At 44.3% G+C, this 27,600-nt stretch overlaps 1 protein-coding gene across 2 annotated transcripts; it reads left to right on the plus strand.

Annotated features, from left to right (window-relative positions):
* The first annotated feature begins 732 nt into the window (after positions 1–732).
* Positions 733–26,344, plus strand: LOC135554222 (transmembrane protein 184B-like). Of its 2 annotated transcripts, XM_064986376.1 has the most exons (10): positions 733–1,160; positions 4,795–5,031; positions 7,407–7,572; positions 18,081–18,171; positions 18,381–18,456; positions 18,552–18,643; positions 19,015–19,184; positions 19,344–19,538; positions 19,998–20,024; positions 20,445–26,344. In XM_064986376.1, the coding sequence occupies exons 2-10, from the start codon at positions 4,795–4,797 to the stop codon at positions 20,669–20,671; spliced, it is 1,281 nt and encodes a 426-aa protein (XP_064842448.1). In that variant the 5' UTR covers positions 733–1,160; the 3' UTR covers positions 20,672–26,344. The 2 variants fall into 2 exon arrangements, with proteins under 2 accessions (XP_064842448.1, XP_064842449.1); XM_064986377.1 differs by lacking the exon at positions 19,998–20,024.
* The last annotated feature ends 1,256 nt before the right edge of the window (positions 26,345–27,600 follow it).

Below are 27,600 nucleotides of genomic sequence, written 5' to 3' on the forward strand. Positions count from 1 at the left end.
CTTTTTAGTAATTTGTTGAAATGTCTCTAATCTACTTCAGTTCTGTGCATTTGGGAAATTACATGTTATTGTATCTAAAAGAGGACCATTTCAGGGGACTATGGAGGAGTGACTGGGTCTGAAATGCTTTTTTTCAAAATTCAAATTAAATTCTCAATACAGTAATGAGAAACATCTTCGTACATATTTTTCAATCTAAACATATAATCAAGTAAGTCACTTGAAGATGTGAGGAATAATCAACATTGTACATTTCATTTGCAGATACAAATGAAGGATCATGGTTAACATTTGTGAAATTATGTAAGAAAATATTGTTCTTGTCATTGCCTAATTTTATAGATTTTAATAAATATGTTAAATTCTTCTGGAACGGATATATTACTGAACTTGAATGGAAAAAAGCTTGGTTGCCCTTTGATTTGTATATGGGGAAACTATCCAAATGGGGAAACTATCCAAATGTTTTGTGACAAGTTATTTTGGAGCGAGCTAAGTAATTGCGTTTATTTCATTAAGACGTATGTATTTACAATAAAATATGTAATATTATTCGAATGAAAACAAAGCTACGGAATGAATAAACTTCACACTATCTGGTAAATTCTTCATACACAAATATAAAAAATTTGGGTTTGGACAACAATGCAAGACCGACCAGCTGGCATATACGAGTTCCATCATGGGAAAGTGGCTCAAGGAGAAGAAGCTACTGCGCCTGCGTGAAAGCAGGATCAGTGGAGGAGTTTCGCTGTTTTGCTACTGTAAGAATCTTAGGGTAGTGAATCGCTAGGAGAGATACAGGGGAAGAACGGAGCCGAATTTACGAGCGTTCCCCGATAATGCTATTTTGATATGATAGTGACTGAATAAAGTTTTTCTACACGAGATGAACAATTAGTACAGACAAAAGTTTATTTGCCTAGGCTTTGAAGAGTTTGCGAGCAGCTACCGAACTAGCTATGCTAACGTTAGCTAGCGAGCAAGATACAACTGTAAACATGGTTTAAATTGGTTGCTCACTTGACGTTATATTGCAGTAATTTTAATTGAGTATGAATGTGTGTCTGTCGTAGCTAATAACGTATTTAGGATACATTTATGCTTGGATTGAAACAGCCGCAGTGTGTACACAAATCAAACTACTGCAGCAGAGGCAGGTAAGCCACCGCTCGCGCTGTGTTTTTGTGTTCAGAATGGATGGAAAGAAACGGTTTCCAAACGAACGACGAATGTAGCTTTCGCTTTGATGACACAGCTGTAATTTCAGCTCCTGTTTTCACTTTGTTGTACAATTACAATTTTCATAATGAAACCATCCATAAAGAGGTTGTTGCCTTTTTACCCTCATGAAAATGGGCAGCTGCTATTGTTTTAATGCTTTTATTGAAGTATTTCCATGGAAATGATGTTGTTATTCATTTATTCTCAGTACAACGCCATATATTCTCCTTAGTATGTTATGCCTTTAGTATATCTGGAGAGGAAAACTGCAGAAATGTATCTCGTTTTATTTTGGCATCTATGTCAAAAAGCCTATGTTGCATGACTGATAGGATTTAGGTCAAAGTATAATGGATGGTATGAAATACACCCTCCGGCTCAGTCAGCAGGGATTGATGGAGTCTCCCCTGTCGTGTCTTTATGAATTATGTGGTCTTTGAACCAAACGAAATGCACCAGACATGGCTCTCAATTACAACTGAACATCAGTATACCTTATCAATATAGCATGTTTTCTGTTTTTAGAAGCCATCAATATTGACCAATACTTTCATTCTTTACTACTGTCTCAACCCTTTCCCTTTTTCTTGAATAATTAAGCATTTGTGTCATGGGAAAATCGCATTATAAACCTAATAGGCATTCATTGTCATATTCTTCATATTGCTGATATTCAACCTCAATAGTCATCAGTCAATAGTCTATGCTTATCACGAACCAATAGTTACTTGAGAAACCCAACTTGAGGGAATCGAGTGTGACATTCAAATGTAACTGTCCCCTCAAAATTGAAGCATAAAGCAGGCTTCGTCCAGCAGCGTGAGTCACCCATGGCCACAGCCTGCCTATATTTAGCCATGCATATTAATTGAATCCCCATTTTTAAATTAGTAGTTTTATTCTGAATGATTAGGTTATTGCCATCATTGGACTCCAGACTGATGCGTCGAGCAATCACATTACCTAGTGAGCATCACTAATGCCAGGATTGAGTACAAGGATGTGGAGTATCTACTGTCCATCTTTCTAATGGTCACTTAGCCTACAGTTTCCCATTAGAAAACTGATATCTGGCTATTCTGCAATACAGACCTAATGAGCAATAGGGGTCTGTTACCTTGCTGACTTTGAGAATTGATCATGTGCTGCTGACGGCGAAAAGACTCAAACCAACATCATATAAATGTTCACAATTTTTCTGTCATTCAATAAATTCCTCTCATTAGCTATATGTCCCACTGGCACTGATATACCCAGTCTGTCCTTCAGTGTGCCCCAAAGAGATTTATTTGGTGTATTTTTGGCTCTCCTACGCTTGCCCCTGCTCTCAAACCAGGAGGAGAAGGAGAATTTGGGTCAGTGGGCCCTCAGCCCATGTCACACCAATTCGCTCTGTCTGACTGATTCACTCTGTCCCTGTGTTCTCTCTCAACTTCCAACTCCCTCTCCCTCACTCAGCATCCTTCTGGTTCCCCTCGCTCAGCTCCTTCTGGTTCCCCCCTCTCTCCCTCGCTCAGCTCCTTCTGGTTCCCCCCTCTCTCCCTCGCTCAGCTCCTTCTGGTTCCCCCCTCTCTCCCTCACTCAGCTCCTTCTGGTTCCCCTCTCTCTCCCTCACTCAGCTCCTTCTGGTTCCCCTCTCTCCCTCACTCAGCTCCTTCTGGTTCCCCCCTCTCTCCCTCACTCAGCTCCTTCTGGTTCCCCTCACTCAGCTCCTTCTGGTTCCCCTCTCTCCCTCACTCAGCTCCTTCTGGTTCCCCCCTCTCTCCCTCACTCAGCTCCTTCTGGTTCCCCTCGCTCAGCTGTTTCTGGTTCCCCTTTCTCTCCCTCACCCAGCTCCTTCTGGTTCCCCTCTCTCTCTCCCTCACTCAGCTCCTTCTGGTTCCCACCTCTCTCCCTCACTCAGCTTCTTCTGGTTCCCCCTCTCTCTCTCTCTCACTCAGCTCCTTCTGGTTCCCCTCTCTCTCCCTCACTCAGCTCCTTCTGTTTCCCCTCTCTCTCCCTCACCCAGCTCCTTCTGTTCCCCTCTCTCTCCCTCACTCAGCTCCTTCTGGTTCCCCTCTCTCCCTCACTCAGCTCCTTCTGGTTCCCCTCGCTCAGCTGCTTCTGGTTCCCCTCTCTCCCTCACTCAGCTCCTTCTGGTTCCCCTCTCTCTCCCTCACTCAGCTCCTTCTGGTTCCCCTCTCTCCCTCACTCAGCTCCTTCTGGTTCCCCCCTCTCTCCCTCACTCAGCTCCTTCTGGTTCCCCTCGCTCAGCTGCTTCTGGTTCCCCTTTCTCTCCCTCACCCAGCTCCTTCTGGTTCCCCTCTCTCTCTCCCTCACTCAGCTCCTTCTGGTTCCCACCTCTCTCTCTCCCTCACTCAGCTTCTTCTGGTTCCCCCTCTCTCTCTCTCTCACTCAGCTCCTTCTGGTTCCCCTTTCTCTCCCTCACCCAGCTCCTTCTGGTTCCCCTCTCTCTCTCCCTCACTCAGCTCCTTCTGGTTCCCACCTCTCTCTCTCCCTCACTCAGCTTCTTCTGGTTCCCCCTCTCTCTCTCTCTCACTCAGCTCCTTCTGGTTCCCCTCTCTCTCCCTCACTCAGCTCCTTCTGGTTCCCCTCTCTCTCCCTCACCCAGCTCCTTCTGTTTCCCCTCTCTCCCTCACCCAGCTCCTTCTGTTCCCCTCTCTCTCTCTCCCTCACCCAGCTCCTTCTGGTTCCCCCCTCTCTCTCTCCCTCACCCAGCTCCTTCTGGTTCCCCCTCTCTCTCTCTCCCACACTCAGCTCCTTCTGGTTCCCCCCTCTCTCTCCCTCACTCAGCTTCTTCTGGTTCCCCCTCTCTCTCTCCCTCACTCAGCTTCTTCTGGTTCCCCCTCTCTCTCTCCCTCACTCAGCTTCTTCTGGTTCCCCCCTCTCTCTCACCCTCACTCAGCTTCTTCTGGTTCCCCCCCTCTCTCTCCCTCACTCAGCTCCTTCTGGTTTCCCCCCCTCTCTCTCTCCCTCACTCAGCTCCTTCTGGTTTCCCCCCCCCCTCTCTCTCCCTCACTCAGCTCCTTCTTGTTTCCCCCCCTCTCTCTCCCTCACTCAGCTCCTTCTGGTTTCCCCCCTCTCTCTCCCCTCACTCAGCTCCTTCTGGTTTCCCCCCCTCTCTCTCCTCACTCAGCTCCTTCTGGTTTCCCCCCCTCTCTCTCTCCCTCACTCAGCTCCTTCTGGTTTCCCCCCCTCTCTCTCTCCCTCACTCAGCTCCTTCTGGTTCCGCCCTCTCTCTCTCCCTCACTCAGCTCCTTCTGGTTCCCCTCTTTCTCTCTCCTCTCCATATCTTATTTAGATTTTCTCTCTCCACTAGGATGTTAGTTTCAGCTTCAATTGTTCAATTGAATAAAGTAGTAGGTTTTAATTGGTATGCCCGAAACAACCATCCATGTGTTATGTGTTCGATAACCTTGAAAGAAACTAGGGTATTGGTCCCTTGGGAGGCACACGGTTCCTTAATGGAGCTCTACCTTTTCTACATATTTAGCTATTTCTGTTAATGTGTGACTGTGAATATCCGGAAGAGCCAAAAACCCACCATTTCCCCCTGTTGTCTCCCTCCAGATGATGGAGGAGCTGTGGAGACGTGGCATGCCCTTGTCAGATCGAATGGAAAATGACCCCCCAGCCGATATGGCCCCAGGGTCCACGACCACAGCGGCCCCGTCGGGCTCCAATGCCTCCTGGGTGCCAGACACCCCCCTGGTGACCCCTGAGGAACCATACTTCCTCATGACCTCCACTGCCCAGACCGTGTCAGGGTTCTTTGTCTGGACAGCCCTGCTAATAACCTGCCACCAGGTAAAATCTAGTGAACTCTTTCTCACACATACATACTAGAGGTCGACCGATTAATCAGAATGGCCGATTAATTAGGGCCGATTTCAAGTTTTCATAACAATCGGAAATCGGTATTTTTGGGCGGCAATTTTTTTTACGCCTTTTATTTAATCTTTATTTAACTTGGCAAGTCAGTTAAGAACACATTCTTATTTTCAATGACGGCCTAGGGACGGTGGGTTAACTGCCTCGTTCAGGGGCAGAACGACATATTTTCACCTTGTCAGCTCGGGGGATCCAATCTTGCAACCTTACAGTTAACTAGTCCAACGCAATAACGACCTGCCTCTCTCTCATTGCACTCCACAAGGAGATTGCCTGTTACCCAAATGCAGTAAGCCAAGGTAAGTTGCTAGGTAGCATTAAACTTATCTTATAAAAAACCATCAATCATAATCACTAGTTAACTACACATGGTTGATGATATTACTAGATATTATCTAGCGTGTCCTGTGTTGCATATAATCTGACTGAGCATACAGTATCTAAGTATTTGACTGAGCGGTGGTAGGCAGAAGCAGGTGCGTAAACATTCATTCAAACAGCACTTTTGTGCGTTTTACCAGCAGCTCTTCGTTGTGTGTCAAGCATTGCGCTGTTTATGACTTCAAACCTATCGGTCCCACCAGCCTCATCTCGGGAGTTGAAGTGAAATGGCTGGCTAGTTAGCGCGCGCTAATAGCGTTTCAAACTTCACTCGCTCTGAGCCTTGGGGTGGTTGTTTCCCTTGCTCTGCATGGGTAACTCTGCTTTGATGTGGTGGCTGTTGTCGTTGTGTTGCTGGTTCGAGCCCAGGGAGGAGCGAGGAGAGGGACGGAAGCTATACTGTTACACTGGCAATACTAAAGTGCCTATAAGAACATACAATAGCCAAAGGTTAATGAAATACAAATGGTATAGAGGGAAATAGTCCTATAATAACTACAACCTAAAACATCTTACCTGGGAATATTGAAGACTCATGTTAAAAGGAACCACCAGCTTTCATATGTTCATGTTCTGAGCAAGGAACTGAAACGTTAGCTTTCTTACATAGCGCATATTGCACTTTTACGTTCTTCTCCAACACTTTGTTTTTGCATGATTTAAACCAAATTGAACATGTTTCATTATTTCTTTGAGGCTAAATTGATTTTATTGATGTATTATATTAAGTTAAAATAAGTGTTCATTCAGTATTGTTGTAATTGTCATTATTACAAATACATTTATTTTTAAATCGGCCAATTAATCGCTATCCGCTTTTTTGGTCCTCCAATAATCAGTATCGGCATTGAAAAATCATAATCGGTCGACCTCTACATACACAAACACGCTCCTATGTTTTTCTGCATGCTGCATCTAACATGTGCTTCAACTGTGTGTTCTCAAATCATATGTTAGTGTGGTCTCACTGCTGCATAAGATGGATGCCTAGTGCCTACAGTAGTAATCTCAGTATGAACAAATCAAATTGCAGATAGAAACTGCAGAAGCATATCAAGGCATCCCTTCAGATTCCTCACGCCTGCTAAGTCCAGGTTGATTATGCACTCTGGAACACCTCAGGCTGTTCAGCCATGATAAAGTAGCTGTGGCAGGTCTTCAAATATGTAGTCATGTTGCCTGCAGACCACTAACCTCCTGTAGGTTCAGAGCTACTGAAAGGCCCAGGTTAATGATTCCTCTCCATTGTGTGTTGCTGCTCACACAAAGGGTTAAAGATGAGCCGTCGCTCTGACAACAGGTGTACCTGCAGTGACATCAGAGAGCGGGGGCTGTTGCCTAGCAACAAAGCTGGGTACAGTGCTCTCTGTGTGCGAGCGCCCTACTGTTTGTTATTTTACCAAAGGTGTGTGTGCCCAGGCCAGGAAAGGTGATAGGTGTAGCTTTGTGTAAGTGGGAACCTGGGACAGGATGAATTAGACAAAAGGTACTGATGACAGAGCCTGCTCATCCAAATGGAAACACAACGCAGCTCCACTCATCACACGCACGATGTTGACTGCTCTCCCCAGGATGTGGGCAGGACCATAAAGTCACAGTCACTGAGCCCAAGTGAAAACACATTGATTTCATGAGACACTTGTTTCAGCTAGCCTGTTTTAGCTAGCTCACGTTGACATAGCTGTGGTCCCTCTCAGGGAGAAGGAAGCTGTTGAATATTCAAACACAATTACCCTCCTTTCAATCCATTGTCTATTTAACTGTCACATTTATAGTTTTTAAATTGTTCTCCTACAATGAAGTACATTATAATCTAGCCATGTCCTTTAGGAGCTGAGATTAAATGATGCCCTCTTCACTCTCCTTCTCTTTCTTGTCTATATCTTTCCCAATCTTTCTCCCTTTGACAGATCTACATGCACCTGCGCTACTACAGCTCTCCCAATGAGCAGAGGCACATAGTTCGCATCCTCTTCATCGTTCCCATCTACGCCTTTGACTCGTGGCTCAGCCTCCTCTTCTTCACTAACGAAGAGTACTATGTCTACTTTGACACGGTCCGCGACTGCTACGAAGGTGAGAACCTTCCCACCCTGTCAATGGTGTATGACTCTTATCTGAATAGAATGCCTTGAGAAACATAAAATACATACAAGTACATTTGTTTTAGAGAGAAGAGATACTGTGCTTGCAATTGGCATGGTGACTGCAGGAATTTCCACGACAGCCGTTGCCAGAGAGTTGAATGTTCATTTCTCTACCATAAGCCGTCTCCTATGTTGTTTTAGGGAATTTAGCAGTACGTCCAACCGGCCTCACAACCGCAGACCACGTGTGTGGGCGAGCGGTTTGCTGATGTAAACAGAGTGCTCCATGGCAGAGGGGGTGTTATGGTATGGGCAGGCATAAGCTGTGGACAACGAACCCAATTGCATTTTATCGATGGCAATTTGAATGTACAGAGACACCGTGACGAGATCCTGAGGCCCATTGTTTTAAAGGTATCTGTAACCAACAGTCATAGATTAGGGTCTAATTTATTTCAGTTGACTGATTTCCTTAAATTAACTGTAACTCAGTAAAATCTTTGAAATTGTTGCATGTTGTGTTTATATTTTTGTTCTTTATACATTCAAATAGAGCTGTGATCGACATGGTTTGTTGCTCATCTTGCTGGTCTATGGTTTGATGTTGCAATGGAAGAATGAATTTGCGCTAATCACAGGTGCATTCCATTGTTTGCAGTACACTGTTAAGGCCGAAACCTTTCTGCTGTGCTACTACATGTTCTGTGTTTTTTAAAGCAATATCACACACGTACGTCAAATCAAATCAAATTTTATGTCACATACACATGGTTAGCAGATGTTAATGCGAGTGTAGCGAAATACTTGTGCTTCTAGTTCCGACAATGCAGTAATAACCAATGAGTAATCTAGCTAACAATTCCAAAACTACTACCTTATACACATAAGTGTAAAGGGATAAAGAATATGTACATAAAGATATATGAATGAGTGATGGTACAGAGCGGCATAGGCAAGATGCAGTTGATGGTATCGAGTACAGTATATACATATGAGATGAGTATGTAAACAAAGTGGCATAGTTAAAGTGGCTAGTGATACATGTATTACATAAAGATGCGGTAGATGATATAGAGTACAGTATATACGTATACATATGAGATGAATAATGTAGGGTATGTAAACATTATATTATATTAAGTAGCATTGTTTAAAGTGGCTAGTGATATATTTTACATCAATTCCCATTATTAAAGTGGCTGGAGTTGAGTCAGTGTGTTGGCATTAGCCACTCAACGTTAGTGGTGGCTGTTTAACAGTTCTACTCCATCGGAGATGCACAGGTACTCAACATATTTTTTTCAATGATTGTGTTTTTGCATGTGCACTTGTTTGTGTCCCGTAGCAGGAGTTGGAAACAAAATAATTTCACAATCCTTTTGTTCTGAATAGAACCATTGTTTTTTTCCCGTTCCATTCCACTTTTTTGACCTGCAAAATAAAGTTCTTAACCGGTTTGACCCTAAAAGATGACAGGTTTATATCGTTCCTTTCTGTTCATTTTTAAACCTCTGAAATAATATATATATATATATATTTTTACATCTAACTTTTTACATCTAACTTTTTAGAAATTATTTTTTTACATTAAATTACTTCACCAAGTATGCAGTATGGATAGAGCAGCTTTCTATGGAACTGGCAAGCTATAGCTCAGTGAGTTGTTTACATGCGTGATGGAAAAGACAAGTGTAGGACACGAGGTGCAACTGTGGGTGGGTAGAGACTTGGCTCGAAGCGCTGAGCATCTTGTGATGACATGCATTATCTGAATTAGACCCACAGAATTATAATAACGGAGGAGCGGCTGAAGGAACTTTTTTTTCTTTGAACTTCAGAGTTGGCTTAGAGCTAGCTAACAAGCTTGTGTCTACTGAGCGGCACCAGAATTAAAAACACGTCTTACCTTTTTGTAGTTAATAAATCCAATGTGAAATTTTATAACTATAGTATCCCTAACTAACATTGAAAAAGTTGATCCATTCTTCTCTAATTAAAAAATCTTTCTCACAAAATTCTGAATCACACTTGTAACGTCAGTAGACTACAGCGATGCTTCGAAGGGGAGGGGCAAGTTGTCTACATGCACACTGGCAAACATCTTCAGCTGGCAGGCAGTATGTGTGTGCCGACATGGCCATACTCATATTTGTATCCATAAATTGACAGTTGATAGTCGGATCGGATGATACTAGTGATCGTAAAAAACATAGAGGTTTTAATATGCTTAGGTATTTTGCCAACATCTACTTACAGTGCCTTGCGAAAGTATTCGGCCCCCTTGAACTTTGCGACCTTTTGCCACATTTCAGGCTTCAAACATAAAGATATAAAACTGTATTTTTTTTGTGAAGAATCAACAAGTGGGACACACTCATGAAGTGGAACGACATTTATTGGATATTTCAAACTTTTTTAATTAACAAATCAAAAACTGAAAAATTGGGCGTGCAAAATTATTCAGCCCGCTTAAGTTAATACTTTGTAGCGCCACCTTTTGCTGCGATTACAGCTGCAAGTCGCTTGGGGTATGTCTCTATCAGTTTTGCACATCGAGAGACTGAAATTCTTTCCCATTCCTCCTTGCAAAACAGCTCAAGCTCCAAACACTCTATCCAATCATAGTAGCAGGATTAATGTACAGCCCATCCTTTTCTTTACACACAGGCAGACTGACCTACACTTCCGTCGCCGACAGAGATGGCCGCCTCGCTTCGCGTTCCTAGGAAACTATGCAGTTTTTTGTTTTTTTACGTGTTATTTCTTACATTAGTACCCCAGGTCATCTTAGGTTTCATTACATACAGTCGAGAAGAACTACTGTATATAAGATCAGCGTCAACTCACCATCAGTACGACCAAGAAAATGTTTTTTGCGACGCGGATCCTGTGTTCTGCCTTACTAACAGGACAACGGAATGGATCGCATGCAGCGACCCAAACAAACGACTCCAAAAAAGAGGGAAACGAGGTGGTCTTCTGGTCAGACTACGGAGACGGCACATTGTGCCCCACTTCCTAGCATTCTTCTTGCCAATGTCCAGTCTCTTGACAACAAGGTTGATGAAATCCGAGCAAGGGTAGCATTCCAGAGGGACATCAGAGACTGTAACGTTCTGTGCTTCACGGAAACATGGCTCACAGGAGAGACACTATCCGAAGCGGTGCAGCCAACGGGTTTCTCCACGCATCGCGCCGACAGAAACAAACACCTTTCTGGTAAGAAGAGGGGTGGGGGCGTATGCCTTATGGCTAACGAGGCATGGTGCGATGAAAGAAACATACAGGAACTCAAATCCTTCTGTTCACCTGATTTAGAATTCCTCACAATCAAATGTAGACCGCATTATCTACCAAGAGAATTCTCTTCGATTATAATCACAGCCGTATATATCCCCCCCCCAAGCAGACACATCGATGGCTCTGAACGAACTTTATTTAGCTCTTTGCAAACTGGAAACCATTTATCCGGAGGCTGCATTCATTGTTGCTGGGGATTTTAACAAGGCTAATCTGAAAACAAGACTCCCTAAATTTTATCAGCATATCGATTGCGCAACCAGGGGTGGAAAAACCTTGGATCACTGTTACTCTAACTTCCGCGACGCATATAAGGCCCTGCCCCGCCCCCCTTTCGGAAAAGCTGGCCACGACTCCATTTTGCTGATACCTGCCTACAGACAAAAACTAAAACAAGAAGCTCCCACGCTGAGGTCTGTCCAACGCTGGTCCGACCAAGCTGACTCCACACTCCAAGACTGCTTCCATCACGTGGACTGGGACATGTTTCGTATTGCGTCAGATAACAACATTGACGAATACGCTGATTCAGTGTGCGAGTTCATTAGAACGTGCATTGAAGATGTCGTTCCCATAGCAACGATTAAAACATTCCCTAACCAGAAACCGTGGATTGATGGCAGCATTCGCGTGAAACTGAAAGCACGAACCACTGCTTTTAATCAGGGCAAGGTGTCTGGTAACATGACTGAATACAAACAGTGCAGCTATTCCCTCCGTAAGGCTATCAAACAAGCTAAGCGTCAGTACAGAGACAAAGTAGAATCTCAATTCAACGGCTCAGACACAAGAGGCATGTGGCAGGGTCTACAGTCAATCACGGACTACAGGAAGAAATCCAGCCCAGTCACGGACCAGGATGTCTTGCTCCCAGGCAGACTGAATAACTTTTTTGCCCGCTTTGAGGACAATACAGTGCCACTGACACGGCCTGCAACGGAAACATGCGGTCTCTCCTTCACTGCAGCCGAGGTGAGTAAAACATTTAAACGTGTTAACCCTCACAAGGTTGCAGGCCCAGACGGCATCCCCAGCCGCGCCCTCAGAGCATGCGCAGACCAGCTGGCTGGTGTGTTTACGGACATATTCAATCAATCCCTATACCAGTCTGCTGTTCCCACATGCTTCAAGAGGGCCACCATTGTTCCTGTTCCCAAGAAAGCTAAGGTAACTGAGCTAAACGACTACCGCCCCGTAGCACTCAATTCCGTCATCATGAAGTGCTTTGAGAGACTAGTCAAGGACCATATCACCTCCACCCTACCTGACACCCTAGACCCACTACAATTTGCTTACCGCCCAAATAGGTCCACAGACGATGCAATCTCAACCACACTGCACACTGCCCTAACCCATCTGGACAAGAGGAATACCTATGTGAGAATGCTGTTCATCGACTACAGCTCGGCATTCAACACCATAGTACCCTCCAAGCTCGTCATCAAGCTCGAGACCCTGGGTCTCGACCCCGCCCTGTGCAACTGGGTACTGGACTTCCTGACGGGCCGCCTCCAGGTGGAGAGGGTAGGTAACAACATCTCCTCCCTGCTGATCCTCAACACTGGGGCCCCACAAGGGTGCGTTCTGAGCCCTCTCCTGTACTCCCTGTCCACCCACGACTGCGTGGCCACGCACGCCCAACTCAATCATCAAGTTTGCGGACGACACAACAGTGGTAGGCTTGATGATTACCAACAACGACGAGACGGCCTACAGGGAGGAGGTGAGGGCCCTCGGAGTGTGGTGTCAGGAAAATAACCTCACACTCAACGTCAACAAAACTAAGGAGATGATTGTGGACTTCAGGAAACAGCAGAGGGAACACCCCCCTATCCACATCGATGGAACAGTAGTGGAGAGAGTAGCAAGTTTTAAGTTCCTCGGCATACACATCACAGACAAACTGAATTGGTCCACTCACACAGACAGCATCGTGAAGAAGGCGCAGCATCGTGAAGAAGGCGCAGCAGCGCCTCTTCAACCTCAGGAGGCTGAAGAAATTTGGCTTGTCACCAAAAGCACTCACAAACTTCTACAGATGCACAATCGAGAGCATCCTGGCGGGCTGTATCACCGCCTGGTACGGCAACTGCTCCGCCCTCAACCGTAAGGCTCTCCAGAGGGTAGTGAGGTCTGCACAACGCATCACCGGGGGCAAACTACCTGCCCTCCAGGACACCTACACCACCCGATGTTACAGGAAGGCCATAAAGATCATCAAGGACATCAACCACCCGAGCCACTGCCTGTTCACCCCGCTATCATCCAGAAGGCGAGGTCAGTACAGGTGCATCAAACCTGGGACCGAGAGACTGAAAAACAGCTTCTATCTCAAGGCCATCAGACTGTTAAACAGCCACCACTAACATTGAGTGGCTGCTGCCAACACACTGACACTGACTCAACTCCAGCCACTTTAATAATGGGAATTGATGGGAAATGATGTAAATATACTAGCCACTTTAAACAATGCTACCTTATATAATGTTACTTACGCTACATTATTCATCTCATATGCATACGTATATACTGTACTCTATATCATCGACTGCATCCTTATGTAATACATGTATCACTAGCCACTTTAACTATGCCACTTTGTTTACATACTCATCTCATATGTATATACTGTACTCGATACCATCTACTGTATCTTGCCTATGCTGCTCTGTACCATCACTCATTCATATATCCTTATGTACATATTCTTTATCCCCTTACACTGTGTATAAGACAGTAGTTTAGGAATTGTTAGTTAGATTACTTGTTGGTTATTACTGCATTGTCGGAACTAGAAGCACAAGCATTTCGCTACACTTGCATTAACATCTGCTAACCATGTGTATGTGACAAATAAAATTTGATTTGATTTGGTTAAGTTATTTAGACCATGTAACATCTGACTTGACTGACATGAGAAAGATAATTACAAAAAATACTCTGGTTAAGTCGTTTCCAAAAAATTGCCCATATCTGTTACTATACTCATTCTGTCCAACTACTCGGCACACCTCTAGCAGGACAACACTGGAAGAAGTTTCTGATTGACAGAGCTTTGCATAGGCGCTTTGTTTATTTTGTGGGACTTTAAAAAAAAACATGTAAATGCCCCGAACGTTATTAACCGGTCCCCATGCTTTTAAAGTAATGGTTCTGTTCGGGAGAAGAATAGATCACTTTCGTTCCTGGTTCTGATTTTGTTCCTTTTATGGTTTTTCGTTCTGTTCTCTGAACCGGTTCCAGCCACTGGTCCGTAGTATCGAGTGTGGGGGAATCTGTTCTGTCCCGAGTGACAGATGGCCTTTGCGATCTCTCTGCCTTTACGAGAGTGGCCATCTTTGTTTCCAAGGCCTGCTGGGATTGCTGGGGAGGGGAAGCCTGTTCCCTAGCAACAGTATGCAAACGACTGAAGCCTTGAGTTTTAGAAACCACTCACTTATGAACAGATAAATTGTCTGGCTGTTCTGTATCAGCCGGCTGTATCTCAACAGAAGTAACATCAACAGAAATTGGCATTAGTATTTTGTTACAGTGGTTACATAATACAGACAGGTGTGCCACTTGCTTACCGGACTCTGCCATCAAATTATTCCTGACAAACTCTATTGTATGTACAACCCTATGTCTGTGGGGAAAAGGGGACCTCAGTGCGAAGGTGTGCTCAATGCATGAACGAGTGCTTTGCGCTGCACATTTAGTCTACCTTGTGTCAAAGAGAGTTCTGAGTCTACGATGTGTGAGAGAATGCTATATGTGTGTGTGTGTGTGTGTGTGTGTGTGTGTACTGTACGATGTGTGTGAGTGCTTGGAGCGCATGGATTGACGGCAGGGGAGTGGACAGCTCAGCCAGGCTGCACACAGTGGACTCTCCCTGCCAGCACACCGCACAGGCAGCAGCTGTGGCCCCAGGGCTCCACACTGCTAAATATAGAGGGCCCCAGTGCTGTCAAAGTTACACTCTCACTCACACACACAGATGTTGTGTATTTATACATGCATGCAAACATTTACATTTACATTTAAGTCATTTGGCAGACGCTCTTATCCAGAGCGACTTACAAATTGGTGAATTCACCTTATGACATCCAGTGGAACAGCCACTTTACAATAGTGCATCTAAATCATTTAAGGGGGGGGGTGAGAAGGATTACTTTATCCTATCCTAGGTATTCCTTAAAGAGGTGGGGTTTCAGGTGTCTCCGGAAGGTGGTGATTGACTCCGCTGTCCTGGCGTCGTGAGGGAGTTTGTTCCACCATTGGAGGGCCAGAGCAGCGAACAGTTTTGACTGGGCTGAGCGGGAACTGTACTTCCTCAGTGGTAGGGAGGCGAGCAGGCCAGAGGTGGATGAACGCAGTGCCATTGTTTGGGTGTAGGGCCTGATCAGAGCCTGGAGGTACTGCGGTGCCGTTCCCCTCACAGCTCCGTAGGCAAGCACCATGGTCTTGTAGCGGATGCGAGCTTCAACTGGAAGCCAGTGGAGAGAGCGGAGGAGCGGGGTGACGTGAGAGAACTTGGGAAGGTTGGACACCAGACGGGCTGCGGCGTTCTGGATGAGTTGTAGGGGTTTAATGGCACAGGCAGGGAGCCCAGCCAACAGCGAGTTGCAGTAATCCAGACGGGAGATGACAAGTGCCTGGATTAGGACCTGCGCCGCTTCCTGTGTGAGGCAGGGTCGTACTCTGCGGATGTTGTAGAGCATGAACCTACAGGAACGGGCCACCGCCTTGATGTTAGTTGAGAACGACAGGGTGTTGTCCAGGATCACGCCAAGGTTCTTAGCGCTCTGGGAGGAGGACACAATGGAGTTGTCAACCGTGATGGCGAGATCATGGAACGGGCAGTCCTTCCCCGGGAGGAAGAGCAGCTCCGTCTTGCCGAGGTTCAGCTTGAAGTGGTGATCCGTCATCCACACTGATATGTCTGCCAGACATGCAGAGATGCGATTCGCCACCTGGTCATCAGAAGGGGGAAAGGAGAAGATTAATTGTGTGTCGTCTGCATAGCAATGATAGGAGAGACCATGTGAGGTTATGACAGAGCCAAGTGACTTGGTGTATAGCGAGAATAGGAGAGGGCCTAGAACAGAGCCCTGGGGGACACCAGTGGTGAGAGCGTGTGGTGAGGAGACAGATTCTCGCCACGCCACCTGGTAGGAGCGACCTGTCAGGTAGGACGCAATCCAAGCGTGGGCCGCGCCGGAGATGCCCAACTCGGAGAGGGTGGAGAGGAGGATCTGATGGTTCACAGTATCGAAGGCAGCCGATAGGTCTAGAAGGATGAGAGCAGAGGAGAGAGAGTTAGCTTTAGCAGTGCGGAGCGCCTCCGTGATACAGAGAAGAGCAGTCTCAGTTGAATGACTAGTCTTGAAACCTGACTGATTTGGATCAAGAAGGTCATTCTGAGAGAGATAGCGGGAGAGCTGGCCAAGGACGGCACGTTCAAGAGTTTTGGAGAGAAAAGAAAGAAGGGATACTGGTCTGTAGTTGTTGACATCGGAGGGATCGAGTGTAGGTTTTTTCAGAAGGGGTGCAACTCTCGCTGTCTTGAAGACGGAAGGGACGTAGCCAGCGGTCAGGGATGAGTTGATGAGCGAGGTGAGGTAAGGGAGAAGGTCTCCGGAAATGGTCTGGAGAGGAGGGGATAGGGTCAAGCGGGCAGGTTGTTGGGCGGCCGGCCGTCACAAGAAGCGAGATTTCATCTGGAGAGAGAGGGGAGAAAGCGGTCAGAGCACAGGGTAGGGCAGTGTGAGCAGAACCAGCGGTGTCGTTTGACTTAGCAAACGAGGATCGGATGTCGTCAACCTTCTTTTCAAAATGGTTGACGAAGTCATCTGCAGAGAGGGAGGAGGGGGGGGGAGGAGGATTCAGGAGGGAGGAGAAGGTGGCAAAGAGCTTCCTAGGGTTAGAGGCAGATGCTTGGAATTTAGAGTGGAAGAAAGTGGCTTTAGCAGCAGAGACAGAGGAGGAAAATGTAGAGAGGAGGGAGTGAAAGGATGCCAGGTCTGCAGGGAGGCGAGTTTTCCTCCATTTCCGCTCGGCTGCCCGGAGCCCTGTTCCAAACATTCGAATAGCAGGAGTCAATACTGTAAGGATGCCACTGGGATTCCCATTATTGTCTGCTCAGACCTCTATGCAGCTATTTGTGAAAATACAATATACAAGGAAAGCAAATGGAATAGGCAGGGGTCCTTTATGGCTGGAGTTTCCCATGCCAGAAAAGAAACAGAACAGGAGAAAGAGCAGCAAAGCTTCAGGATTGATTTGTCCTGTAGTTGCTTCACCACCCTCAAATTAGCATGGCCTGAACACCTGGGACAGCAGCTGAAACCACATTCCTCCCAGTCAATGACACCAATAACAGTGTTCATAGTCAAAGGAGAGACAGAAGTCCTAGTGCATCTTCTGCCCCGATGAACTGGAAGTGATTCAGTCTGACGAGAGGATTTTCTCTCAACTCTCCCGTCTGTCCCAAGGAGTCGGGACCCACAACTGTGCTCTGTTAACTTGAAACAATTTATTTAATTTCCAAATCAATTGAAATCTCTATGAACCATTCAAATCTCTTAGCTAAATAATTTATGCTAATGAATGGATTCAAATAAACAGGCGCATATTAGATTATACCAGTACTGTACATGTGTTGTTAAATAGGATGGTAACTGAATAGTTTTGGACTAAACATTCAGCTGGATGGATATCAATATTTGGGAATCTCTGGAAAACCCGTTGTCTCACATGCACACAGTGGGGGAGTGTAGCTTTGTGTGCACACAGGGGGACAGAGCGATGTTGATCCAAGCTAGAATGGAGGGCGGTTTAGCCAGAGGCCATTGGGGACAAAGACTCTCATCTTGTTTTGCTTTCTGCAGTGGCCCATGCACTGACACAGCACATCAGCATTCTGCTCGTGGGAAATAGGGACCAAGGCCTTAATACTGTAGAGAGGAACATGGCCAATGCCTCTAGATAGAACATGTTTACTTCGGTGTGAGTTAGTGTTCTTTCTCGTAAATGTTTCTGGGTTCTCAAGGGAAGGCCCAGAATCCAAACAGACCAAATACACACAGACAGACAGATTGATTTTTGGATATGAAAGCTTAACCGAAAGACTGCTGTAGTTACATAGAGGCAACTACCCCCATATTCTCTCAACTCTCTGACACTGCTTACATGTGTTTTTGTGTGTTTCCTCTGTAGCGTTTGTGATCTACAACTTCCTCAGCCTGTGTTATGAGTACCTTGGAGGGGAGAGCGCCATCATGGCTGAGATCAGAGGAAAGCCCATTGAGTAAGTCTCTCTCTATTATCACTCTTTGTCCTCTCTTATAAAAAATAAAAAAAGACAATTCATGTACAATCCAATAATGTCATTCAAACATCCCACAACTGCAGAATAGTAATGTGTATCAATACTTTATTGTATGGTTTGAACCTCTTCATGCCATTTGGATCTTGAGATCACAGACTACCAAATGCTTGTGTCTTGGCTGTCTACAGGTCCAGCTGTGTGTACGGCACCTGCTGTCTCTGGGGAAGGACTTACTCCATTGGATTCCTCCGATTCTGCAAACAGGTATAGTGAAAGCCTTCTTCTCACACATTATTTGTGAGAAACCCTTACATATGAACACAGAGTTGTTCCAGCATTACACATTCTCTCTCTCTCAGGCCACTCTACAGTTCTGTGTGGTGAAGCCTCTGATGGCCATGATCACAGTCATCCTGCAGGCCTTTGGGAAGTACAGAGATGGAGACTTCAAGTATGTTGGGCTATGGGACACTCACTCATTCTACTCTATACTATATCAGAGTATTTGCTTAACCTGTGTTGACCTCAAAGTTAATTGTTTCAAAAGCCACAGAGGATTCATGTTTGTCTATAATATCTTTACTTGTCTGTACTTTTCTGCATGAACAGTTTAAATGTTAATTTGTTTGTTCTCACAGATGTTTTTTACATTTGCACTATTCTGGCTGTAAATCTGTTTTCATCGAAATGTCAGGGTTGTAGTTGTCAAGCATCTCAGAGTAGGAATTATATTACTTAATCTCTAAGACAAGACTGTGCTAAGACATTCCTATGTGTTGACACTGTTCTGATAGCTGGCTGTGCCTCTCTCTCTCTCTCCAGTGTGGCCAGTGGGTACCTGTATGTGACCATCATCTATAACTTCTCTGTCAGCCTGTCTCTCTACGCCCTCTTCCTCTTCTACTTCGCCACCCGCAACCTGCTGGTCCCCTACAGCCCCATGCTCAAGTTCCTCATGGTCAAGTCTGTCATCTTCCTCTCTTTCTGGCAGGGTAAGGAAACGTCTCGATCGACACACACACACGCAATGTATCATAGATAATGCTGCATCCGAGTGTGCTGACCCTCTCTTCCAGATAATACACACAATGTGATTTGACAGTACTCTGATCCTCCTTCCTCGATTTCTCCCTCTCTCTCTGGGGGATAAGGTATGCTGCTGGCCATCCTGGAGAAGTGTGGAGCCATCCCTAAAATCAACTCTCCCGAAGTGTCAGTTGGGGAGGGCACGGTCGCCGCCGGCTACCAGAACTTTATCATCTGCATTGAGATGTTCTTTGCCGCTGTGGCCCTGCGCCACGCCTTCACCTACAAGGTCTACATGGACAAGAGGCTGGACTCCTACGGTAAGGATACAGAGGGAGGGACTATCCATGCAGTTTAGAGAGAGAACTGTTTAAGTAAAAAGAAATCAAGTCATCACTAGCATATTAGTGTGTCCCTGACTAAATGACACAAGCAGTTGCTTATGTTTCTGGAACTGTGTTCAGTGAGGATTCAGAACACTGGTTCTCCATGGTTGCTCTTCATGTCTATTTCAGTGATTTTGTTCCACTGACTTGCTCTGTCTGCCTCTAAATGTTTCATCTTCTCTTTTATTCTCCCTCTCTCTCCTCTCCCTCGGTTTTTTACTCAATTTTTATTTTGTTGAATCCCTTTTTCTCCTCACATTTATCTTCCCTCTCTTCCTTATTCTCCTGTTCTGTTATCTCACCCTTCTCTTTTTTTATTGTTCAATATTCATCCTTTTATATTTTCTTATGTCCCTCTCTCTCTTTATCTGTCTCTCTGTGCTGCACTATAAGGGTCCTTTCCTATTTATGGACAGTACGGTAGGTCTACCACTAGCTCAGCTGTGTTTGGCTTCTCACTGCCACAGTACTTTATGGTTGACTCCATTTCTGTGATGTGCTCATATTTTGTTATTCTATTATTTTTAACTGTTTCTGAGATATAGAGCTTAATTTTGTACAAACAATTTATTTTGAGCCTCCTCAGTGCTGTCATACATTTGTATTGCCATTATTGTACAGTATGTACTGCTTTTATCAATGTATTATTTTGTGGTGTGTATGAGTTCTCCCCTTGCAATGCAGTAGGAGCTCCACTGGCTGTTTCTGTCTGTTTGGTTCAGTAGTATTATGTGATCCTCCACTTTGTTTACTCATGGCATTCAGGTTTGTTCACTGTAGGGTTCCATTCTTCCTTGCATTATCCCTCATCCTCCCTTTATTTCCATCTTCTTTCGGCAGGTCGCTGCGCCCCAATGAAGAGCATCTCCAGCAGTCTGAAGGAGACCATGAACCCCGGAGACATGGTGCAGGACGCCATCCACAACTTCTCCCCGGCCTACCAGCAGTACACACAGCAGTCCACCCTTGAGCAGCGCGGAGGGGCGCCAGTGTCCCGCAGCCACAGCAACCTCAGCACCCGCGACAACGAGAAGACCCTGCTGCTCAGCTCTGACGATGAGTTCTGAGCCCCCCTACACACCGACCGGTGGTACTACTGGGAGGTGGAGACGGGAGGGGCTTTATTGACTCTACTATAGTGCCGTATGAAATCGACAGGCTTGAGTCCTTTGGCTGATCCACTTCATTGCGTACATGAACATTGTACTCATATTCCTCAGTCTATATTGACAATACAAGCAACCTACTACATAGGGGTCCATTGCCACATACCCCTGCCAATATGAATCAATACAGATACACACACTCGTGCATAGACCATTCCCAGGTGTCTTCAGGCTGTGTGTTAACACTACAAAAGGCCTACCACACAGAAAAACACTCACCAACCTGCATGCCATTGACATGAGTACCATTGAAATATTGTCAATTATACAGCATCCCCCTCACCCTCCTGCCAGCTCTGCCTCTTGCTGAAATGTTGCCAAATAGAGGGAGATCCCGCTTGGTCAGCAGGACCCTCTCTAACTTAAGATTTCAGAGTGACTTGGATAAGACACTAAGGGATCCCGAAATCACTGTATATTTTGATGTTTATTGACCTTGATGGTATTCTTTTTTTTTTTAATTTTACCTTTATTTTACTAGGCAAGTCAGTTAAGAACAAATTCTTATTTTCAATGACGGCCTAGGAACAGTGGGTTAACTGCCTGTTCAGGGGCAGAACGACAGATTTGTACCTTGTCAGCTCGGGGGTTTGAACTTGCAACCTTTCGGTTACTAGTCCAACTCTCTAACCACTAGGCTACGCCCCTCCTGACGCCCCTCATTTAAACAAATCTATTATGAAGGGAGGTTATTATTATATGATGTGTGTTAGTGTGTGTTGGCATGAACAGGAAGGTACAGTGAGGATAATATAATTGGGGGGTTTTGGGGTCATTTGGGGTGTCTCCCGGAATGTTATGGTTGTTGTTGACGACGTATTGAGGGAACAGCTGTTGACAGAGGTTTGGTGCGGATTTCAGATTAAAGAGGAACGGGCTTCTTAGCAGAGCTGGACCCGGGCCGCAGCAGACAGGATTAGAATCCTGTAACTGCGGGCATTATGTGCGGCACAGATCAGGCATGTTTTACCATTACGTTGGTCTAATGGTCATATCGCGCCAAACTGCGCATGTGCAGAACGTCTAATTAAAGGATGTCTTTTGATAGTTTTTTGGACAAAAATGAAAACTTGTCAGTTTGTCACTTTCACGAGGTTGGAGTAATAACATGTTCAACTACTTAAGACATTGGCTCAAATCTAGGGTTGTGTCTTTAGATTGAGAAAATAAACAACTAATTTCACTGTTCTCATCTCAAACCTCAGCCTGGTCTGTTTCGCAGGTGTTCCTGGAAGACTTCAATGTTGCACCTCTGGATTTAGAAACTGTGAAGTTGTCAAGGATATGGGGACCATGCAATTCTTCCTCCTGGTGGCAAGAGACAGAGAGATTTCCAGCCCAGCCTCTGGGAGGAGCCTGTTGAGCAGAAATAGTTTCTTTGAATACATAGGCAAGGCTTGGCTATCTTCAGCATTAATATACAGTGGGGCAAAAAAGTATTTAGTCAGAAACCAATTGTGCAAGTTCTCCCACTTAAAAAGATAAGAGAGGCCTGTAATTTTCATCATAGGTACACTTCAACTATGACAGACAAAATGAGGGGAAAAAATCCAGAAAATCACATTGTAGGATTTTTATTGAATTTATTTGCAAATTATGGTGGAAAATAAGTATTTGGTCACCTACAAACAAGCAAGATTTCTGGCTCTTACAGACCTGTAACTTCTTCTTTAATATTTGCAAATTATGGTGGAAAATAAGTATTTGGTCACCTACAAACAAGCAAGATTTCTGGCTCTTACAGACCTGTAACTTCTTCTTTAAGAGGCTCCTCTGTCCTCCACTCGTTACCTGTATTAATGACACCTGTTTGAACTTGTTATCAGTATAAAATACACCTGTCCATGACCTCAAACAGTCACACTCCAAACTCCACTGTGGCCAAGACCAAAGAGCTGTCAAAGGACACCAGAAACAAAATTGTAGACCTGCACCAGGCTGGGAAGACTGAATCTGCAATAGGTAAGCAGCTTGGTTTGAAGAAATCAACTGTGGGAGCAATTATTAGGAAATGGAAGACATACAAGACCAATGATAATCTCCCTCGATCTGGGGCTCCACGCAAGATCTCACCCCGTGGGGTCAAAAAGATCACAAGAACGGTGAGCAAAAATCCCAGAACCACACGGGGGGACCTAGTGAATGACCTGCAGAGAGCTGGGACCAAAGTAACAAAGCCTACCATCAGTAACACACTACGCCGCCAGGGACTCAAATCCTGCAGTGCCAGACGTGTCCCCCTAATAAAGCCAGTACATGTCCAGGCCCGTCTGAAGTTTGCTAGAGAGCATTTGGATGATCCAGAAGAAGATTGGGAGAATGTCATATGGTCAGATGAAATCAAAATATAACTTTTTGGTAAAAACTCAACTCGTCGTGTTTGGAGGACAAAGAATGCTGAGTTGCATCCAAAGAACACCATACCTACTGTGAAGCATGGGGGTGGAAACATCATGCTTAGGGGCTGTTTTTCTGCAAAGGGACCTGGACGACTGATCCGTGTAAAGGAAAGAATGAATGGGGCCATGTATCGTGAGATTTTGAGTGAAAACCTCCTTCCATCAGCAAGGGCATTGAAGATAAAACGTGGCTGGGTCTTTCAGCATGACAATGATCCCAAACACACCGCCCGGGCAACGAAGGAGTGGCTTCGTAAGAAGCATTTCAAGGTCCTGGAGTGGCCTAGCCAGTCTCCAGATCTGAACCCCATAGAAAATCTTTGGAGGGAGATGAAAGTCTGTGTTGCCCAGCAACAGCACCAAAACATCACTGCTCTAGAGGAGATCTGCATGGAGGAATGGGCCAAAATACCAGCAACAGTGTGTGAAAACCTTGTGAAGACTTACAGAAAACGTTTGACCTCTGCCAACAAAGGGTATATAACAAAGTATTGAGATAAACTTTTGTTATTGACCAAATACTTATTTTCCACCATAATTTGCAAATTAATTAATTAAAAATCCTACAATGTGATTTTCTGGAGAGAAAAAAAATCTAATTTTGTCTGTCATAGTTGAAGTGTACCTAAGATGAAAATTACAGGCCTCATCTTTAAGTGGGAGAACTTGTGCAATTGGTGGCTGACTAAATACTTTTTTGCCCCACTGTACATCAGTTATGCCTGAATATACCTGCTTTCTTCATCATGGCTGTTCTTGTCTTGTTAGGGTTGCTATGTTGCTGCTCAGTGTCACTAGCCTCCTCATTGATTTTCTTCCTTTGAGTTTTTTTTGCTGAAGACAACACACAAACAGATAATTTTGAAACGTTTTACTCATAAACCCCCCCCCCCCCCCCAAAAAAAAAATTTCTTCTTTTTTTTTTCTCCAAAACTGCAGTTTTACAAAAAAATGTAAATAGGAACACTACCCATATTTGAATACCTGAGTGAAGTGTTTTTCTACAGCGGGGGTTCTTCAATGTTTATCTTGAAACCCAAATTAGAAATTTTACCATCCTCCTGTGACTCAAATCTTCCTCTAATGACCCAAATTAAGAAGAAATAGTGTGTTATTGTAGATGTATTCTCATAACTCGCGCCCCACCTCTCACATGCCCAGGGTCCACTTCGGGATAAAAACCCTACAGGGTCCAATAAATACAGTACCAGTCAAAAGTTTGGACACACCTACTCATTCCAGGGTTTGTCTTTATTTTTTACTATTTTCTACATTGTAGAATAATAGTGAAGACATCAAAACTATGAAATAACACATATGGAATCATATAGTTACCAAAAAAAGTTAAATAAATCAAAATATAGCCACCCTTTGCCATGACAGCTTTGCACACTTGGCATTCTCTCAACCAGCTTCATGAGGTAGTCACCTGGAATGCAGTCTCACAAATCAAAATCAAATTTATTTATATAGCCCTTCGTACATCAGCTGATATCTCAAAGTGCTGTACAGAAACCCAGCCTAAAACCCCAAACAGCAAGCAATGCAGGTGTAGAAGCACGGTGGCTAGGAAAAACTCCCTAGAAAGGCCAAAACCTAGGAAGAAACCTAGAGAGGAACCAGGCTGTGTGGGGTGGCCAGTCCTCTTCTGGCTGTGCCGGGTGGAGATTATAACAGAACATGGCCAAGATGTTCAAATGTTCATAAATGACCAGCATGGTCCAATAATAAGGCAGAACAGTTGAAACTGGAGCAGCAGCACGGCCAGGTGGACTGGGGACAGCAAGGAGTCATCATGTCAGGTAGTCCTGAGGCATGGTCCTAGGGCTCAGGTCCTCCGAGAGAGAGAAAGAAAAAGAGAATTAGAGAGAGCACACTTAAATTCACACAGGACACCGAATAGGACAGGAGAAGTACTCCAGATATAACAAACTGACCCTAGCCACCCCGACACAAACTACTGCAACATAAATACTGGAGGCTGAGACAGGAGGGGTCAGGAGACACTGTGGTCCCATCCGAGGACACGTCGGTTGGAACCAAAAAATCTCCAATTTGGAGTCAGAGCCAAAGTACAGATTTCCACCAATCTAATGTCGTGTTTCTTGGCCCAAGCAAGTCTTATTATTTGTGTCCTTTAGTAGTGGTTTCTTTGCAGCAAATCGACCATGAAGGCCTAATTCACACAGTCTCCTCTGAACAGTTGATTTTGATGTGTCTGTTACATTTATTTGGGCTGCAATTTCTGAGGCTGGTAACTCCAATGAACTTATCTTCTGCAGCAGAGTTAACTCTTGGTTTTCCTTTCCTGTGGCGGTTCTCATGAGAGGTTTTTGCAACTGCACTTGAAGAAACTTTCAAAGTTCTTGAAATTTTCCGGATTGACTGACCTTCATGTCTTAAAGTAATGATGGACTGTCGTTTCTCTTTGCTTATTCAAGCTGTTCTTGCCATAATATGGACTTGGTCTTTTACTAAATATCTTCTGTATACCACCCATACCTTGTCACAACACAACTGATTGGCTCAAATGCATTAAAGAAGGAAATAAAATTACACAAATTAACAAGGCACACCTGTTAATTGAAATGCATTCCAGGTGACTACCTCATGAAGCTGGTTGAGAGAATGCCAAGAGTGTGCAAAGCTGTCAAGGCAAAGGGTAGCTATATTTTGATTTGTTTAGCAGTTTTTTGGTTACTACATGATTCCGTATGTGTTATTTCATTAGTTTTGATGTCTTCGCTATTATTACACTAAAAAATAATAAAAGTAATGATAAACCCTGGAATGAGTAGGTGTGTTCAAACTTGTCTGGTACTGTATATTTCATAGGTTTGAATTTTAAGTATAGGCTACATACACTTAAGTGATTGTTTTAATGATGTGCCCTATGCTGTGTCTTTTGATTAAAATGAATGTATTATTCCTGAACAGGATATTGTATATAAAGTTGAACTAGATAATGGAATATGTTTATTGGTGGGTATAATAATGATAACGCACAGAATGCTTACTTCTGTATTGTCTTTGCTCCATATTCCTTATATTATTTTGTTTCATACGTTTGTGTTAATTTGTATATTGGTATTATTCTGCTTTAAAGATTCTGATGCAATGTTTTGTACTTGTGGTGTTTAAACAACTGCAGAATAAAAAGACAGATCAAATTGAATATTTTAATTTGGTAATTTAGTGTGTGTTGAGTGAGAGGAGAGTCAGTGGGATTGATTGATATTGCATTTGTTCATTTTTAGGTTGGCTGCATAAAAAGCTTAAAGTACCACTTTTTGGAGGTGGTCACTTCCCTATACAGAGAAGCTACAGTCTCCTGGTTCAGAGATGTATGATGCTACCAGGCAATATAGTTGTTCTGTTTAGACACCAAGTTGTCACGTGCACAAGTACAGTGAAATGCCTTTCCTGCCAGCTCTAAACCCAACAATGCAGTAATCAGTATCAATGTAGTACTAAAGATAACAGGGTAGAACAAAAACATGAGAAATAGAAATAAGAACACGAGAAAGTAAGAAACTATATACAGGGTCAGTGCCAATACCATATTTCCAATATACAGGGATACTGTAGTGATAGAGGTAGATATTGTATGCACAGGGATACCGTAACTAGGAATCCGTATGTATGATAAACAGAGTAGCAGCAGTGTAAATTAAGATTGTATGTAAGTGTGTGTAGAGTCGGTATAAAAGTGTGTGCATGTCAAATCAAATTGTAATAGTCACATACACATGGTTAGCAGATGTTAATGCGAGTGTAGCGAAATGCTTGTGCTTCTAGTTCCAACAATGCAGTAATAACCAACAAGTAATCTAACTAACAATTCCAAAACTACTGTCTTATACACAGTGTAAGGGGATAAAGAATATGTACATAAAGATATATGAATGAGTGATGGTACAGAGCAGCATAGGCAAGATACAGTAGATGGTATCGAGTACAGTATATACATATGAGATGAGTATGTAAACAAAGTGGCATAGTTAAAGTGGCTAGTGATACATGTATTACATAAGGATGCAGTCGATGATATAGAGTACAGTATATACGTATACATATGAGATGAATAATGTAGGGTATGTAAACATTATATTAGGTAGCGTTGTTTAAAGTGGCTAGTGATATATTTTACATCATTTCCCATCAATTCCCATTATTAAAGTGGCTGGAGTTGAGTCAGTGTGTTGGCAGCAGCCACTCAATGTTAGTGGTTGCTGTTTAACAGTCTGATGGCCTTGAGATAGAAGCTGTTTTTCAGTCTCTCGGTCCCAGGTTTGATGCACCTGTACTGACCTCGCCTTCTGGATGATAGCGGGGTGAACAGGCAGTGGCTCGGGTGGTTGTTGTCCTTGATGATCTTTATGGCCTTCCTGTAACATCGGGTGGTGTAGGTGTCCTGGAGGGCAGGTAGTT

This window comes from Oncorhynchus masou, chromosome 14 (genome assembly GCF_036934945.1).
Source record: "Oncorhynchus masou masou isolate Uvic2021 chromosome 14, UVic_Omas_1.1, whole genome shotgun sequence".
NCBI lineage: Eukaryota > Metazoa > Chordata > Actinopteri > Salmoniformes > Salmonidae > Oncorhynchus > Oncorhynchus masou.